General features: G+C 32.9%; 1 protein-coding gene across 1 annotated transcript in view; it reads left to right on the top strand.

The window, feature by feature from the left end:
• CDH12 (cadherin 12) overlaps positions 1-18,005 on the top strand; it is an 890,215-nt gene that overhangs the window by 524,718 nt on the left and 347,492 nt on the right. Inside the window, exon 4 of the mRNA XM_003759641.2 lies at positions 14,506-14,923. Coding sequence (XP_003759689.1) covers positions 14,693-14,923 — 231 coding nt within the window. The 5' untranslated portion in view covers positions 14,506-14,692. The remainder of the gene's footprint in view (positions 1-14,505; positions 14,924-18,005) is intronic.

Genomic DNA, 18,005 nt, shown 5'->3' with positions numbered 1-18,005 from the left:
GGAATCCCTAAGACAAATTCAAGGACTGCAGGTTAATGGTGTATTCAGAACAGGAAATTAAATATCTTGGAGAACTGTCCCAACTCAGTTCTCTAAGATTAAGAACCAAATGAATTAAAAACCAAATGAAATCTGTGTAAATGAATGGAGTTTCCCATTCTGGGATTTACTTTATGAGAGGAAATATTTAACTTTATTATGATTAAGCAATCCTATCTGTTGTCCCAAAAGTCAGTCTTAGAATATAGTTAACTGACAAAACCTTTCAAAAGGTTGTAAAGGGAGTTATAGTCTCACATTAATAGTTATCCAAATCAAATATAAGCTCTGTGATAGTTATGTCAAATTTGTGTGTATGTTTTTTTAAAGAGCATCATGTATTTTCTTATGCTTTGCTATATTTATTATTGAAACTCATTCTCTTTATTTCTAAACTTTTCTTTTCACATCTCATTTATACTAAAATAAGTTGTCTTTCTCAATTACTTCAGAGATCTTTAATTTACATTTGTAAGTACTTCCTTTACCAACATTAATTATACTCCTTGTGTAATGCAAGATGGTTTGTGAGAATTGCTGTGAATAAAACAACAAAAAATGTATCATCTTATAACCAAATTGGTCTTTGGTTGTCTCTGAACTCTAGTTTTATTAGTTCTCAGGAAACAAATATACAGTACAAAACTAGGCTAGTGTTTTCAGTCCTTTCATCCTGGTAGAATATGTCAACTTGATATTGTATATAACCTTGAGAACTTGATGTCGCCCCCTTTTTAAAAAGAGGCAGGTGACCATGTAAAAGTACTGAATCTGGAATCAAAGAGACTGTGTAAAAAAAAATCCAAATATTTCTTCTCATATTATTACCTATATCACAAAGGATATGTGCCTGGGATTCACTCTCCTGATCAATAAAACTAGGAATTTGGAGTGAGTGGCATCTGAAATATTTTCTAACTCTACATATGGCATTTTATGAGTGATTCCTGATTTAAAGCAATTTAATTGATCAAATTACATGCACCTTAAAATTTTTTAAAAATCATCTATTGATGACTGCTACCATTTATGTAGTATTTAAAGTTTTTGAAGTGCTTTAAAATATTATTTCATTTGATTCTTAGAACTGTATGAGCTAGCTGTTGTTATTTTCCCCATTTTTGCAAATAAGAAAGCTAAGGCTAACTTGCCCAGTTAATTTAGCAAGTAATTCAGGAAAGACAACTAGTTCTTCCAGATTCCAAGTTCACCTCTTTATCTAGTGTTCCATGATTTTTTCCATTAATTTGTGAAACACTACAAAATTCATGCAAGTTGAATAACACTAAGTATTCTCTAGATTGACAAGGAATACTTGCAATCTATGAATATGTAAGGAGGACAGCAAATTTTAATGATATCCAAACTTGGCAAACATTAAAGAGGATTAATTTCCCAGGAAATAAAGGGAAAGAGAATGTGTTTTGAAATTGGATTTAAAATAAGTATATTTCATCTTTAACCTATATTGGATTACTTGCTGTAGGGGGGGAAGGGAGAGAAAATTTTGGAACACAAGGTTTTACAAGGATGAATGTTGAAAACTATGTTTGCATTTATTTAAAAAAAGATTATCATTTTAAAAATAAAAATATATTAGAAAGATAAGAAGGGGAAAATTAATCTACAGCAGAATCTGTATTCCTAAAGAGCAAAATCAGCAAGATGACTTACTTCCGTATGACTAGAAATGTATTCTGGCAAGTATATAGAATGATTTGGCATAGTTACCTTGCATATAGTTGATACCCATTGATCAAAAATCAAAGATTATACTTTTTATCAAGCAGTACTACACCTAAAAAAAAAGTCTTAGACATATTTCTTACATTTCTGACAAAACAACTATTCATTACAGCATGTTGGACACATGATGTTTCCTCCCTGCTTAAACAATATATTGATGATTATTCTGAATGACTAATGAACTACAATTCATTGTAGGACCAAATTTAAAAAGAAATGGTAATTTATCTTATTCTCCCCAGCATTCAATAAGATAAATAGAAATAATCTTTCTATAATTGTATGAATATAATTGTTGGAAAACTAGAGAAAAGTATGTAATTTCTTCAAAGCCTGTCCTGTCTTTCATTTAATCTGAAATAGATTTTAAGGCAGAATGTAAATACTTCACAGTGGACTTTTTAAATGACATATATTTAACTTACTTTGGCTCTGGAATGGAAGAGAGCTCAATTGTTGATTTGCTCAGTTTTCCCATAAGGAAACTGAGGCCAGGAGATGTTAATAACTTACCAAGTTGCTTTAGGTAGTAGGCATCAGGGAGGATTCATCAGTCAAAAACATTTATTAAGCAGATTCTTTGTGCCAGATACTATACTAAGTGCTGGATTTTTAAATAAAAGGCAAAAAACAGTTCCCCTTTTTAAAGAGCTCACTGGGAGAAATAATATTGATGGGGTTCTAGTGGCAGTCAGAGAGCTGTGGAAATCCCCTTTTGAACAGAGGTGCAAATCCTTGGTGAAAGAATTCACAAACCCGAAGAGTTTTAGGTGGCAAAAATGGAAATTTATTATTGGAAGAGAAGTCAGCTTTGCTAGAAAAACTGACTTCTTCAGTGGCAAGGTCCTATCAGGGAAATGGAGGCTAGCACTGAGAAGAAAATGTCTTCTCAGTGGGCAGGAATCCTGACAGCTATGCCAAAAAGGCAAAGCATGCTACTTTGGACATTCTGCAAAAAATGAGAGAAGAAAAACCTATTTTGTGAGTAGATCTTGGCAGGGGGACTGAGAGGGCAGCTTGAACTGATCAGATCAGGATCTCCCAATTGAAATTATTTTGAAGGCTTTTTCAGCCTGAATTTGGAGGTGATTTGCATTAGAAATGGCCCAACTTGAGAAGCTCTTTCACGGACTCCATGGAGCCTGGATCAGGAATCAAAGGAGACAGAATTTCAGAATGTTAATTTTATAGATCAAAAGGGAACACAGTTTCACACTCCCATCAATATGAAAGCAACTTCTCTAATTCTTGAACTACTATCCTTTCCATTATGCCATGCTAATTCTCTCAAAAATATCCAAGATATTGGATAATAATTAATATTTTGCATCTTATACTATCATCCCCAAATTTGACTATTTGTTTTTCTGAAGAGTAATGTGATATGCTAATCTTTTAGGTTGTTTGTGAATACTTAATATAGTTCTTTTTACAAAATAACACTTTCCATGTTTTCTTATTAAAATGAATTTCAATATTTATACCTCTGCCACTACTATGAAATGATCATTAGATTTTTCAATTTCTTTTTTTGCTCAAAACTATTAAGCTTAGGATTTTTTTTCTGTTGATCACTTTAAAATGAAGGGTCTTGACATGGTCAGAGGGCATCAGATTCATTCCCCTCGTATGCGATGAAGAATACTAGATGAAGCAGACAATATGAGTTCTTAGATATCTTATTATCCAAGTCAAGGCATCTTGCAATTGATATAATACATTGTATTGTTAGCTGCTTTTTAAAACAACTGAAATCAAGCCAAATTTGCGTGGTTTTGAGGCTGGTTATAATTTGCTTTTACCAGAGAAGAGTAGATATGAGAAAGGCATAAGATACAAGGATTCCTTCAATGTTGTTATTAATCCCAGAGAAAATAATGGAAGTAGATTTCTTACCAGTCAGGATATTGGCTACTATGGTAGACCTTGAAAAGTTTCAGAGGGGAACAGAGAAGGCAGAATGGTAAGAGTGTAAAAGGCCTTAAACTTGAAGTTAGAAGGCCTAAATTTGAGTTTTTAATCTAATTTCTTTGTATTTCTATTAAGAATTTCCAGAGGACATGTACAAGAATGAAATAAAGTAAAGAGGAAATTACTTATGTCACCAGTAGATCCATTAATTTGTAGATGCATGTAGTGAATTATTACTAAAGATTGTAAATCGACTAAGCTCCTATAGTTTTTTGTTTTTTTTTTTTAACCGACATTCTAAAATTTTCTATTTAGAAAATATCTGGCCAAATCAAATATTAACGAGAGTATAGATCACTTCTATTGCTTTCTTAGCCCATTGCTTCCTTCTTTTGTTTTATAAATTCATGTTTACTCCTACTGAATACCTTGAGATTTTCTAGGTATTTTTAATTTTACTCTTGAGAAAATACAGGGAATAAATATTAAACTGATGGTTATATTAAATGCATTGTCATTTTATAATACACATATGTAAATCTATTCCTACATGTGTGATAAAAGATGATCAGATGTATAGATATGCATAAGCATATATGATGGAGACACCATATTGAAGTATATAAAGAACTGACTTCAGGAAATCATAAATTCAATTCTTTTCTGATATATAATAATGTTGTTACCCTAAGCAAGTAACTTAAATCTTCAGTGAATCCAGACAACTGTGTCTATAAATTACAAGCCTGAATTTGTAGACATTTTTCAATCCAGAAATTCACACTTATTAAACCACAAGTCCAAATATAAGTAAGTTAGTACATCAATATAATAGTCTCTCTCTCTGTCTCTCTCAATGTCTCTCTGCCTCTCTCTCTCTTTCTGTCTCTCTGTCTCTGTTCTCTCTTACTGTCTCTCTGTCTCTCTGTGTCTCTCTGTCTGTGTCTCTCTGTGTCACTCTGTCTGTGTCTCTCTCACTGTCTCTCTGCCTCTCTCTGTCTTTCTGTCTCTCTGTCTCTCTCTCTCTGTCTTTCTGTCTCTGTCTCTGTCTCTCTCTTACTGTTTCTCTGTCTCTCTCTGTTTCTGTCTTTCTTCCTCTTCCTTAACGTATATATGCATATGTATACATATATGCATATATGTGTGTGTGTAACTTTTTGCCTCACTATCTTCAAATGGATACTGTTTTGTTAGATTACAACTGATAATTTCAATTAATATTATAAATAATCTATAATAAAAAATTTAAAACCTTGTTACATATATTTTGTAAAATAAATATTTCATAAAAATATGCATTGAATATCATCAGCAACATCATAAATCTGAAAAGGCTTTTGTGTCCCAAAAGATGGGAGATAGATGCCTTTACAAAATTTTCTCCACTTGAAGAGAAGAAATACCTTTGCATAATGGATCTATAGCACAAACTCAAAGTGCAGAAATCTAGGATACTTTTAAGTTGGAAATTACAGAGTATATTATACCAATGAATGGTGTAATTGGTATAGGGGTGAGATTAGGAAGAGTTAGGCTGAGAAATAAAAAAAAAAAACCAAAGTCGTATTTCAATTAGAAGAATAAATCACATCCAAACTATATTCCTTGCTCCAAAATATATCACTTTCCTCCACAGGGAAAATGTGAGAATGTGACCTTATCACGGTAATGGCTTCTGGAAAGAGGTCACCAATTTCCAAGGGGAAACTGGTCTACTTCAAAGCTGTTGCTGATCATTCATATTTGGGATGAAAGGCATCTAGTAGGAATAGATTTCATTTCTCCTAACTCTAATGGGAATTTACTAAAAATTCAGAAGATCCTCTTTGTGAAGATGTAGATGTTCAAAGAACTTCCATAGAAATTGTTACTCTCCAAAAAGAGAGATCAAAGGAGTAAATCCTAACATGCCAGTTTATTAAGGAATATCTTCAAACTTGCAAATAAATGGCAACAAAAACTCCATTTGAGTTCAGTTGATTCTTTTTTTAACAGTTTCAATTTTGTGATGAATTAGAAGTTTAAAAAAAAAACTTAAGAAGGATTATTTTTCTGGCAATCCTCTATATGTATAGGAATTAATGAATAAAAATCTGGATAGTGTGAACACCATATGAAAGAATGATTTGCTAACATATGGTTATAAACATTCAGTTATTCAAATTTGCAGACCAACTGACTAAAATTTTGTAGAATCACATACTCTGCAAGGTCTTATATACTAATTTATAAATTAAATAGTCTCAATTCCTCACATGAAATGACTTTTGTTATTTACATCAAGAAATTTTTGCTGAATAGAACCATTAATATACTTGTCCTAAGGAATTATCTCTGTGGTTAATAACAGTAAGTGGAAATAGCTTGATAGAGCATTATAACAATAAAAGCCCCATATTCCCAGATACAATGTGATGGGATTTTTTTCACATCTCAGGTTTATTGCCCCACCTAAAAGCATTTTGGTAAATGATACTATATGGGATTGTAGTCACTAACTCCCCTTACAAGCACATTTGTAGTCCCCCATTTTTAAAACCTTAAGGTAATCCTCTATTCGTTGTTTTGATATATCCAAGCAATTACCAGACTGTATCCATTGTTGGCAGCTTGGTGATGCACTTAGATTAGACTGCCAGGCTTGCAGTTAGGAAGATTCATCTGAATTCACATCTGGCCTCAGACATTTAAAGGCTAAATGACCCTGGATAAGTCACTTAAACTCTGCCTTAGTTTCCTCAATGTAAGATGAGCTGGAAAAGGATATGACAGAGTTCTTCAGAATTTCTGTCACGAAAACCTCACACAAGGAGTCCTGCTCTAGAACAAATGTACCATTTAACTGAGGAAGGAATTTAGAGCATTGAAGTGATTTGTCCTAATTTATTTGACTTTTTAATGACAGAACTGGGATTAAAATTCACATCTCTAGACTCCTTTTTCTTGAATCTGCCAGTACTGCATACCTACCAGGACAACTAAAGTTAATCATGTCCATTATTAAACAAATCTGATCACATATCATGATACTTTTAGTATAAAAAAGCCCCTTTTAGAGAATTCCCACTAGAATTCCATTGTCTCTAATAGAATCACAAAATTTGATTTTTAAAGAACCTAAATCCATCTAGTCCAGTCTTTCCCTAAGCAGAAATATTCCTTATGTTATTTGTAGAAGTTGTCATCCAGCCTCTGCTTGAAGACCTCTAATAATATGTAATGCTTTACTTTCTAAGTATATGTGTGCATATGTATGTCTATTTATCTGTCTTCTTCTTTCCCTTCTTTCTCTCTCACGCATCCATCTTCTCCCAATAAAGACTAATTTTGCATCTAACTAAACACAAACTATCCTGTCAATGATCTCTAGGCAATCTTATCTTCTCCCCTCAGCCTTACTCATCATCATGGTTACCTACTATCTCTCCTATTGGGTCTGGTTCAAAAGATTAGAATTGTAGGTAGACTATTCTGAGAATGAAAAGAAATATGAATTAGAGAATTCAATAAATGACTATCTATAGAGTGTCAATGCTAATTACATTTTAAACTGAAAATTGATGGAGGGAAAAATACAATACAGTCTCCATTATGTACATGAAAATACTGACATGGTAGATAATACACTTGTATGTTTCAGTCATGTACCTCTATGATGAGGCTGAAATTTCCTGTTCTTAACCTCAATCTGACAATTGAAAATATTGAATCTTATCTGAGGGACCTGAGTCCATTTAGTTCAATCTGTTCCTAAGCAGGAGTGTTCATTATATTATTCTTTACAAGTTGACAAACCACTCTAGTATATTATCCAAAAAAACCCCAAATGGTCACACAAAAGAGTTGGATATGACTAAAAAGCAACTAAACAACAATAAACAATTCTACCTCTATATCTCCTGATTTCTCTTCTTTTCACGCAGACATTTGTAACCCTTTTTCAGGGTCTTATCAACTCTCATTTGGATTACTGCAACCATTTACTCACTGGACTTTCAGTTTCTTGTCTTTTTCTTTATTAATTCATTCTCCATTCTGTTGCTGAAATAATACTTTTAAATAATAAGTCTGTCCATGATCCAGAATATTCAGGGATTCCATATTACTTCTGTAACATTCTCTATCTAATGCCTGCCTTTTCAGGATCCTTTCATATTCTTTCCTGCTATGTGTTCTATATTTAAATTAACTTGTCTATTTTCTGGGTTTTTTTCTTTTGTAATATATGACGTTCTATCTCTCACCTCTGAACATATATACAAGAAGTAACCCAAGGCCTGAAAGATACTTGTTTTCCATCAATTCATCTTAAAATCCCTAAGTTCCTTCAATGATCAGTTCACATGCTTAGTTTTATTACGTGAGTCCTTTCCTGTTTTCCTCTAAGTGTCAATGTTCCCATCCTAAAATTAAATGCTATTTTGGGTACATATTGTATCACTCCATGCTATCAATGTTCTTCCTAACACAATTTTTCTCAGCACATGCAATGTTCATCCTGCCCCAGACTTAACATCCCATTTTCTTGGCTCAGACTCTTTGTTCTGCCTATGTCCTTTCTTCACCTATGCAATTTCTACCCATCCTTTAAAATCTGACTCAGGGGCTGCCTCCTCCAGAAAAACCTTTCTAATACTCCCAGATAGTCTAAAATTTCATCCTCAACCTTTCTAGCCTAGACTATTGTGATAGCTTTCTAAATGGTTTTCCTGCCACGGTATTCCCTCTTCTACCACACTCCCCCCAATTACAACCAGATTTTCTAAAGTGATTTTCCTAAAGTTCAGGTTTGTCTATAGCACCTCCCCTATTCAGTAAATTTCTTTGTTTCCCTAAGGTCTCTTTGATACCTTTGTTTGGCATTTCAGGTTCTCCATAAGGTAGTCCTTTTCTAACTCCCTAGTCATTTTACACTTTTAATCTCTTCAATAAGATCTATATTATAGGTAAGCTGGTCTACATGCTGTTTCTTACACATGATAGTCCCACCTCAGCTCCATGATTTGCACTGCCTGCCTGCCTGTCTTCCATCTGGAATGCTCTCTTTTCTCTTCCTTGCCTCTTACTTTCCCTGTCTCTCTTTATTATTAATTCAAATCCCAACTTCATTAGTAGGCTCTTTCCCTGATTTTGTTAGCTACTAATGCCTTCTCTTTTAAGATTATATTCTATTTACTCTGCATATTATAAATATCTAAATATGGACTTATTTCCATGCCTTTTAGAATTTGAGCTCCTTAATGGCCAGGGACTCCCCCTCATTTCCTTATCCCCCTTTCTTTATATACCCATTGCTTAGTGAACTTCTTGATACATGAAAGTATTTACGTAATACATTTTTATTGACTGATGCATTTTACACATCTCAGAGAAGGGAAAGTTCATTGACTGATAATGGCAGAAAACATTTCTGAAACTGGTATTATGAAAAAAGAGTACATTCTTTCCTCATTACCCAATGGTTTGGAAGAAGAGACAAAAAGGGAAGTGCTCATTGGTAGATAATCTAGTTTTCTGTTAAAACAAGGGAAGAGAAGGAATATAGGTTAAAGATATTGAGTATTTAGAGTAGTTTCTTTTTTATTAATTTTTAATACACATTTATGAATTCTATTTGGAAAGAAAAATCAGAGCAAAAGGCAAAAACTATGGAAGATTTTTTTTTTAAAAAAAAAGCAGAAAAAAGAAGTGAACATAGCATGTGTTGATTTACATTCAGTCTCCTTAGTTCTTGGGTAATTTCTTTATAATAGAGCAGGACTTTCAAAGAATTATATGAAGTGAGGTAGGTAATAAATGAACAAAGTGAAAGTAGGATTAAGAATGGATAAGAGGTGAATATTTGGGAGAAAAAAAAATATAGTATATTACTTGAAATTAAGGAAGTATATAATTGGATGCCTGGAATTGCAGAGCCAGTACAAATGAAGTGGGACTGGTTTGTCATGCTTTTTTCAATGAAGATTTATGAAGTTAATCCCCTTTAAAATTACAAATAGAATTTTTAATGTTGGCAATTGTGTTTGTGACTCTGTGTGAATTCTCCTTTCTCTTTCCTAAACATCAATTCATTTGTTGTATATTCGCTGAGGTCAGGCTTGATGTCATATTTTTGATCTCCCTATCTAAAAGCACAAGTTAAGCAAATAGAGAATTTATTTACTCATCCTAAACTGCTATGACATTGTAAAAGGTTCATACTTTCAGTTATATGATTATACTTACTCTTAGTATTTGAATTTTTGTGTTTAAAAATAAATAAATAAAACACTACATGGTTACCACAAATTAGTACTGAGCCTGTTCCCACATATGACCAGGCCCATTCTCAGAGTTTTGCATCATGCTAGGACCTGCCTTTTCAGAATTTGTTCATTTTGGGCAAAGTAGGCTTTCCAAACTCCAACAGTATATACAGGTATTAGAATCATCTTAAAAACAAATAATCTTGATTTTTTTGTTATCTGAACTTGGAGATCAGTTGAATGGGGGAGGCTTTTTGTTAATGAGTCCTTCACCTCTATGGATTTGCCCTCTTGATTTGTTGATTTTTTTTAAATGTTCTCTCCTATTGAAAGGAATTTTTGACTCTAGAGAGTGAATAGTAGTGTTGAAATGCCTTTGGAATACCACTTTGGCTTAGTAAGAGTGAAAGACTATTAGTCAAAAATCAATATTTGACCACAGTGCCTCTGACTTCAATATGAGGCACTACTAAAGTTGTGCTTTGTACCAAGGGCATTTTTAAAGGAGAGAAATTTCCATAGGGTGTTGGCACCTCAAAATAAGCCTGTATTAATGCTTCTGTCTCAGGGCTATGGATGCTGACACCTGTGTACGAAGGATGATTGTGGTTGCATGTGTGTGTATATGCAACACAATCATTTGCTCCGTTGCTAGCCAGAAGGGATGTTTCCCTTTCACTTAAGAGCCAGAGTCCTCCAATCCCCTTGCATTATTTTTGTTGCGATATAACACTTTAAAAGCTCCCTGGCTGACAGCCGTGGCCGGAGGCTATGATCTGCTGGGAGAGTCATAATGCACAGACAGTAATATCTCTTCAGTAAGGGGTTGCAGTTTTACAGTTAACATGGAATGGATTTTAGGATCATGGTGCAATGATGTTGGCTGGGGAACTCTTAAAAAATATGTGTTCAGATTACATGGAATGTGTGTGTGTATGTGTGTGTGTGTGTGTGTGTGTGTATTTCTTTCCCTGTTTTATGTTTTAGGGCTCTACAGTAAGAAAGATATGGCTGCTGATATTTTTATAATTTAGCTACTGAGTTAACAGAGTTTATATGATGTAGGCATTAATTTAACAAAACATGTTAAAATGCAAGTATAAACAATGGGGTGCAGAAACATTTATGTATGCCTTTTTAGGAAGTCTCTGATCCCAGAACTGTTATCAAATTCATTTTTCATAGGTATGGAAAATTGATCCCAGGTATGTTTAATGATCAAGAATAAAGTATGATTAATGGTAGGAGGATCAAAGAGTATTCATATCATTGCTTCCATGTGATGACATCACATGTCCTGGTTCTGAATAATTAGAAACTAGAATCATATATTTTAAATTTCAAATTCATTTAATGCAAGGGATGCTGTTATATACCTGTATTTCTAACTACCAAATAGGCTGGCTGAGATTGATGGATTTCATGAAGACAGGATTTTGGAGGTTCATTGGGCTATAGTGATCAGCTATCCTTACTAAATTCAACATTACAATAGTAAGTCCGTAGAAGCAGATGCCACCAGAATGTATAAGGAGAGATGAATTGTTCCAGGTTAGAAATGAAGAAAGCGAAAGTTTCTATGTCAATCAGTATTGAGATAGAGCCTGTGAATAGACCTGAAAGATATGGGAAGACCTAAGTTTTTATTTAAATGAATGAATGAGTCAGTTGTCTAATTTAGCAGATATTAACTAGATGATGATAAAGTTGATTCAATTGATTTTAGGCTGATCTCTTTTATCATACCCATACTTCAATCCACTCCAGTCCCATTGCAGAGACATTTGTTAATATGTTCTTGGTTCTGGGATGTAAAAGGAAGGGAAAAATATTTATATAATAATTACAATTTGTCAAGTACTGTGCTAAGCACTTTAAAAAATATTATTTTATTTTATCTTCACAACAACGCTGGGAGCTAGATGCTGTATATTTATTCCTATTTTATAGTTCAGAAAACGGAGGCAAGTAGAAGTTTAGTGACTTGCCAAGGTCACACAGCTAGGAAGAGTCTAAGGCTGAATTTGAACTCAGAACTATCCAACCCCAGGCTCTGTGTCATGTTGTTGACATATAAAGATAAAAATCCATCTTGTCTGATCTGTTCCTAAACAGAAATGTTGCTAATATTATTCTTTACAAGTTGTCATCTAAACCCTGCTTGAAGACCTCTGGTGATAGGGAATTCATGACTTCTAAGTATGTGTGTCTATCTATTTTCTCTTCTGTCTTTCTCACTCATCCTCTACCAATAAAACTATGCAGTTAAGTATAGAATATCCTGTGAAGAGGCTTGAGGGAATCTTATCTTCCCTCAGCCTTACTCATCACTGTGGTTATCTTCTACCAGGTGTGTCTGTTTGAAAAGATTAGAATTCTAGGTATGGAAGTCTGAGTTGAGGAGGAATAGGAATTAGAGAATTCAAAAAATAGCCATCTAAATGGGTGTCAATGTCAATTATATTTTAACCAGAAACATGATGGAGGAAAAAATACAATAAAATCTTTATTAAATATATGAAAACATTAATGTGCCCCTACAAAGCATATGATACATCTGTATATTATATGCTTCTGAGGCATGTTTCTCTACATGACCAGGCTGAAATTTCTTATTCCTTCCTAACTACCTGATGATTGAAAATACTGAAACTTATCTGAGCTTTTTATATCAACCATGTGAGAATTGTTGCTCCAGGAAATGGATTTTCAATATAAAATAAACATATTTTCACTTATGTTTTGGTATCTTGGTAATAGCACCTCTTCAGGTAAATTAACTATTTCCTAACAAAGCTCTCTTTGTTATTCTGTTTTGTTTCTGCATCAAAAGTGATCTTGGATTTAGAAAAAATGTCAGTGTGTATTTCTGAGCTGTATTTTCATTACATTTTAATCTTTGAAAAAAAATCACATCTCCTTTCTAGTTTTTGTAATATATTTCTAACGGTTAAAGAATGGTATTTTTATAAGTAAGGAATGCAGAAGGAATGTGAATTCTGTGTTTTGTCAGGGATGAACTTCTCTTTTAGTCTCCTCAGACATCTCTTCCTTAATACACTAAGTTTATCTTCTATTTTTCTGAAACAAGTTTTGATCTGGGAGATAGAAAAGGAAGCAGAGAATGTGTAAGACTCTGTGTATGTTAGGAAGTAGGAGATGTTAAGGAGAAATGTGAAGATCGAGAGTATCTCATTATTGTTCCCTTTTTCCTTATACTTAAATTAAAAAAAATACTAAATTATTTTTAACATTCATAGTACTTTCTGAGAATTATCTTCTCAATCAAACCATGACTATTTTCAATGTAAAATCCTGCAGTATCTGGGGCTGTGGAAAAGAAGAGGGGATAATAGCATTATTCCAATTAAATGGTAGCTATATACATTATTAAACAAATTATTTTTCCTGGTTTACCATATCAAATTTAGTTTTAACCCTGGCTTTAACAATGAATGCCAGAAATGAGTACATATTATAAAAGCTCTGATCATTTTACTATTAAAATATTTTCATATTCAGCTGCAAATCAGTGTGACAGTACTTAAAGGATTTTTTTCTTAGGATGACCTGAGTTCAAATTCTATTTTTGGCACATACCAGCTATATAACACTGCTATACTCCCTTCAGTTCTCAGGCTTCAAGATAATTCTGTAAACCAGGAGTTTTTAAACTTTTTTTTTTTAACATAATGTCATAGACCCTTTTGGCACTAATGTTTTTAATACATATGATGTATGAAATTATAAAGAAAACAAACTAAATTCAAACAGTTATCAAAGTATTTAAAATCCCTACTTGAAAATATAAATTGTAGCATCTTGTCAATCTGCATTACTTGTAGGGTTATTATTACTATGAAATACTATGAAGTGTATTATTACTATGAATATGAAGAATCTCATATTCTGAAATAAATAGATAAATAGAAAGAAGATAGATTGCCAATAGAGAGATAGATGGAAATAGTTGATAAAACTAAGAAGATAAATTGAGCAAAATAAAGAAATAGATAAGAATAGATAAATAATAGAGAGGGATAATGATGTAGATATATACTAAACTATATTGTCCTTTGTAATGTCCTTTTTATTTTTCATGTTCCCTGAGTAAACATTTGATTATTTCTTCATTAAAAAACCCAGAAAACATATAATCTGTCCATTGAATTGATATTCCTATGTTGGGGAAAATCTGGCGACCCTTACAAACTGGGAATTTGCACACCCAGCAGCTAGCATATCTGCCAGAATTTACTATTCCATGCTTTAAAAAAAAAAAAAAAAAGTCTATTTCTGCTCATACCACAAGTACATGACAACTTGTACTTTTCACAGGATTTATAATCACTGAATTTTAAAAACACCCTGGTCAAAACCATTCATTTTGACTTCTTTCATTAGAATAGTCTTTACCAAGTCTCTGAAGCAAAGACAGTTTTAAATACTGTACTGTATCTTTCTTTTAGGTTATCATATAAGTGGTAAATATGATAAGAGTTTTGATGAGTTTTTTAATGTAATTTTGCAAAATTTGATGTTGCCATGTAAATCTCTTTTATAGGTCTCTTTAGATGGAATTTAACACAGCAAAAACCTTATCATCAGAAGGATTAATGCCTGCACTACCATTTCCTCAATAAAATCAGAAGCTAAGTGGTGGAGGCCACAAGACACTTCAAAACTGGATTCTACGATTTTATATTAAATACTGGAGTTTTTATTACTTTGCTGGAGGGAAGTTTTTGCCAATGCTTACAAGGAACTGCTTATCCCTGCTTCTCTGGGTCCTGTTTGATGGAGGTCTCCTAACACCACTGCAGTCACAACCACAACAGACTTTAGCCACAGAGTCAAGAGAAAATGTTTTCATCATGCCAGGAAGGCAATCACCTGCCCAGCGTGTTAAACGTGGCTGGGTTTGGAATCAATTTTTTGTCCTGGAAGAGTACATGGGCTCGGAACCTCAGTATGTGGGAAAGGTAATGACTTATTATTTTTTTTTTTTGCTAACCAGTTGATAATAATAGAGAATTGCATATTGTACATTGTGTTTAGCATAGAAATTGAATGGGTCAATGCCTACAACTCTAGGTTTTAAATCTAAGAGATTAATAGTTACTTTTAATTTTTTTCTTACTTTCAATATAAGCTTTGGAACATTATTTACAATTCTTTCTTTGTATGCATTATGTTCAAAACACTAGTCTGTGCTCACCTTAGATATATGGTGATATGAAAGAGAATGATCAAGTATTAAATATTGATATTTTAAATGGTGATGGATAGATAGTGAGATCCAAATGCATCTAGATTTATTCATCATGAACACAGTAAATATCTTCCTTTCCATATTGTGAACTAACTTGAGCAGATGTGAGTACTCTGAATTATTCGAACTGACTTCTATGATAAATTTATCACATCTCTGCTCCATGTAATACTGAACAGCCTGTTGTTATAATGCAAACAGTGACAAAGAAAATGTCTTAGGGGGAGACATAATAAACTTACTGTATGATCTCAAGTGCAAAATATGAAATTTGCCTTTTGATAGGGGTCCATGTGTTTCAAGTTTTCTTAAAATATATGAAAATAATTTCATGCTGTGCCTTCTGATATACTGATATATTTTTTTGTTCATGTTGTAAAAAGCTACCTGACATTCTAACTTAGAGATAAATATATATATTTTTCCCACTTCACATTTTAAAGGTAAGAGTTAGGGGTACATCAGGGCTGGGGAATGTTGGTTGTTATGTCTACTAATGTTATCTCATCATTTCCAAAGTTCCAAGATATCACATTTTTAATGGGAATAAATGGAAAGTTGCTGGGCAATGTGAAGAAAATCTTTATTTTTAACAATTTTTTCAGTTGTTTTTGGTATGTCTGACTCCTCATAATCACTTTTCAGGTTTTGGCAGAGATACTGGAGTAGTTTATTTCCTTTACCAGTGTAATTTACAGCTGAGAAGACTAGGAAAACAAGGTTAAATGACTTGTCATGGATCACACATGGATCTCATGCTTAGTAAGGTCAAATTTGAACTCAGGAAGATGATTCTTACTAATTCTAAGCCCAATGCTCCATCCACTGGGTCACCTGGTTGCGCATTTTTACATACAATTGCCTTAAGACTTGGTTGAGTATAGTTTGCTAGAACTAAATTGAGTCAGACTGGAGATTAATTAAAGTCACAATAAGAAAAAATGTTTTTAAAATGACATCTCAAATGCTTTTATATATAAAAAAGTGATTTTATGTGTGTCTCCGTGTATATGTGAGCATGCAAGAATAATAGATGTTAAAAGAAAAAAAAAGACTTTAATAGACAATGTTGTATTAATTAAAGACACTAACTACCTATGACTTCACTGGAATATAGAATTCAGGAGTGAGAAAACTTTTTGTAATCTATGAAGATTGATCCTTTTCTCAAACATCATATTAGAGAATTGTCTGATAGATTATTGACAATGCTCATGTGATCATAGTCATTATTTTTCAAGGGTGGGACTTGAATTCAGAGCTTCTTAGGCCAGTTTTCAATCTTTTCATCTTAACAAAAGATTTGTGAAATATAATCGAGATGAAATATATGAAAGTCATAACTCCATGACCATAAATTCATCTCTCTTGAGCAAGTTTCTCTTGAGTAAACTCTCAAATTATTTTTGTTGTATTTCCTTTTTTAAAAAATGGAAGATATTTATAGAGAAAGAATAATCATCTAAAATAAGGAAACTAGCATCTAATCTTGGTCCTGTCATTTTTTATCATTGTGGCAATCAAAAGGTGATTACTTCTTATTTGGGGAAGTGGGGAGGATTGTTAAGTTAAATCAGAGTTTCCTGAAAATGAATATTACATATCTGAATGGGAAAGAGGAAGGATATATCAAACAAAACTATTGTTTACTTTGAACTATTGAATTTTATCCGTGCATGCTGAGTTTCAATTCAGTAGCCATAGTACTTCATGGTATCATCTCTAACATATTTTGAATTTACAATAGTGTTGAACTAAAAGACAACTAGGTGGGCAGCTAAGTGACTGAGTAGATAGAGAACTAGGCCTCAGGTCAGAAAGAATCCTCTTCCTGATTTCAAATCTGACCTCAGACACTTATTAGCTGTATGACCCTAGATAAGTCATTTAACCCTTTTTGCCTCAGATTCCTCCTCTATAAAATGAACTAGAAAAGGAAATGGCAAACTGTTCCAGTATCTCTGTTAAGAAAAATGACCCAAAATGGGGTCAGAACAATAGACACAACTGAAAAATAACTCAATATCTGATCTCAGAGAAAGGAGGAAAGTCATCTTTAAGATGAATAAAAACGTATTAAAAATTTGCAAATTTCCTTAATTTGGATAGTGTAGACCCTTTGTGCCAATTTCAAACAAAGAAATACACATTATATCATAGCACTGTTATGAAAGCAGTTTAAAATGCAATTTTCTTAACCTAGAAATTTTATCTTACATTATTTTCATTGCTTATGATTTTGGAGAGGATCATAATATAATGTTTCATTTGGCTACTTCAGTGTTGTGGGTTTTCAATACAAAGTTGATTCTTGTTCATTTGAAATTAGACACTTGTTATACTTATTCAATCTTTATACAAGACTACTGCAAGCTCTGATATGTTACAATTCTGTCATTCAGATATGATCATTTCCCTCAGAATTTATAGAAATGAGAAAACTCACACTTTGCTTTAAAAAAAGTGAAACATAGTCTTGATATTACCTTTTTGCTTTTTTTTTTTTAAACCATGTATGTTCTTGGCTATTTTCTCTTACATACTGATATAACTCTATAGGCAGATAACCCAGATCAAGGCCTTATTTCTCAACAAATGTACTGCCAAATAAAGTGACCTTCTTGCTCATCAAAATATGTTCTCTTACTTGCTATTTCAGCTGGGCAAGGCATCAGAATGAATCACACCAAGTTATTTTATTAATCTTCTTTAGGCTGGCTTGACATTTAAGTGCAAACCTAGACTCTTAAATGGAGCCCTGGGCTATAAAATCTCATAGAAGACATTTTGTT

The sequence above is a fragment of the Sarcophilus harrisii genome, chromosome 1 (assembly GCF_902635505.1).
Source record: "Sarcophilus harrisii chromosome 1, mSarHar1.11, whole genome shotgun sequence".
In the NCBI taxonomy this organism is placed as follows: Eukaryota; Metazoa; Chordata; class Mammalia; order Dasyuromorphia; family Dasyuridae; genus Sarcophilus; species Sarcophilus harrisii.
Note: the sequence above shows the minus strand (reverse complement) of the source record. Positions and strands in the feature narration are given on the sequence as shown.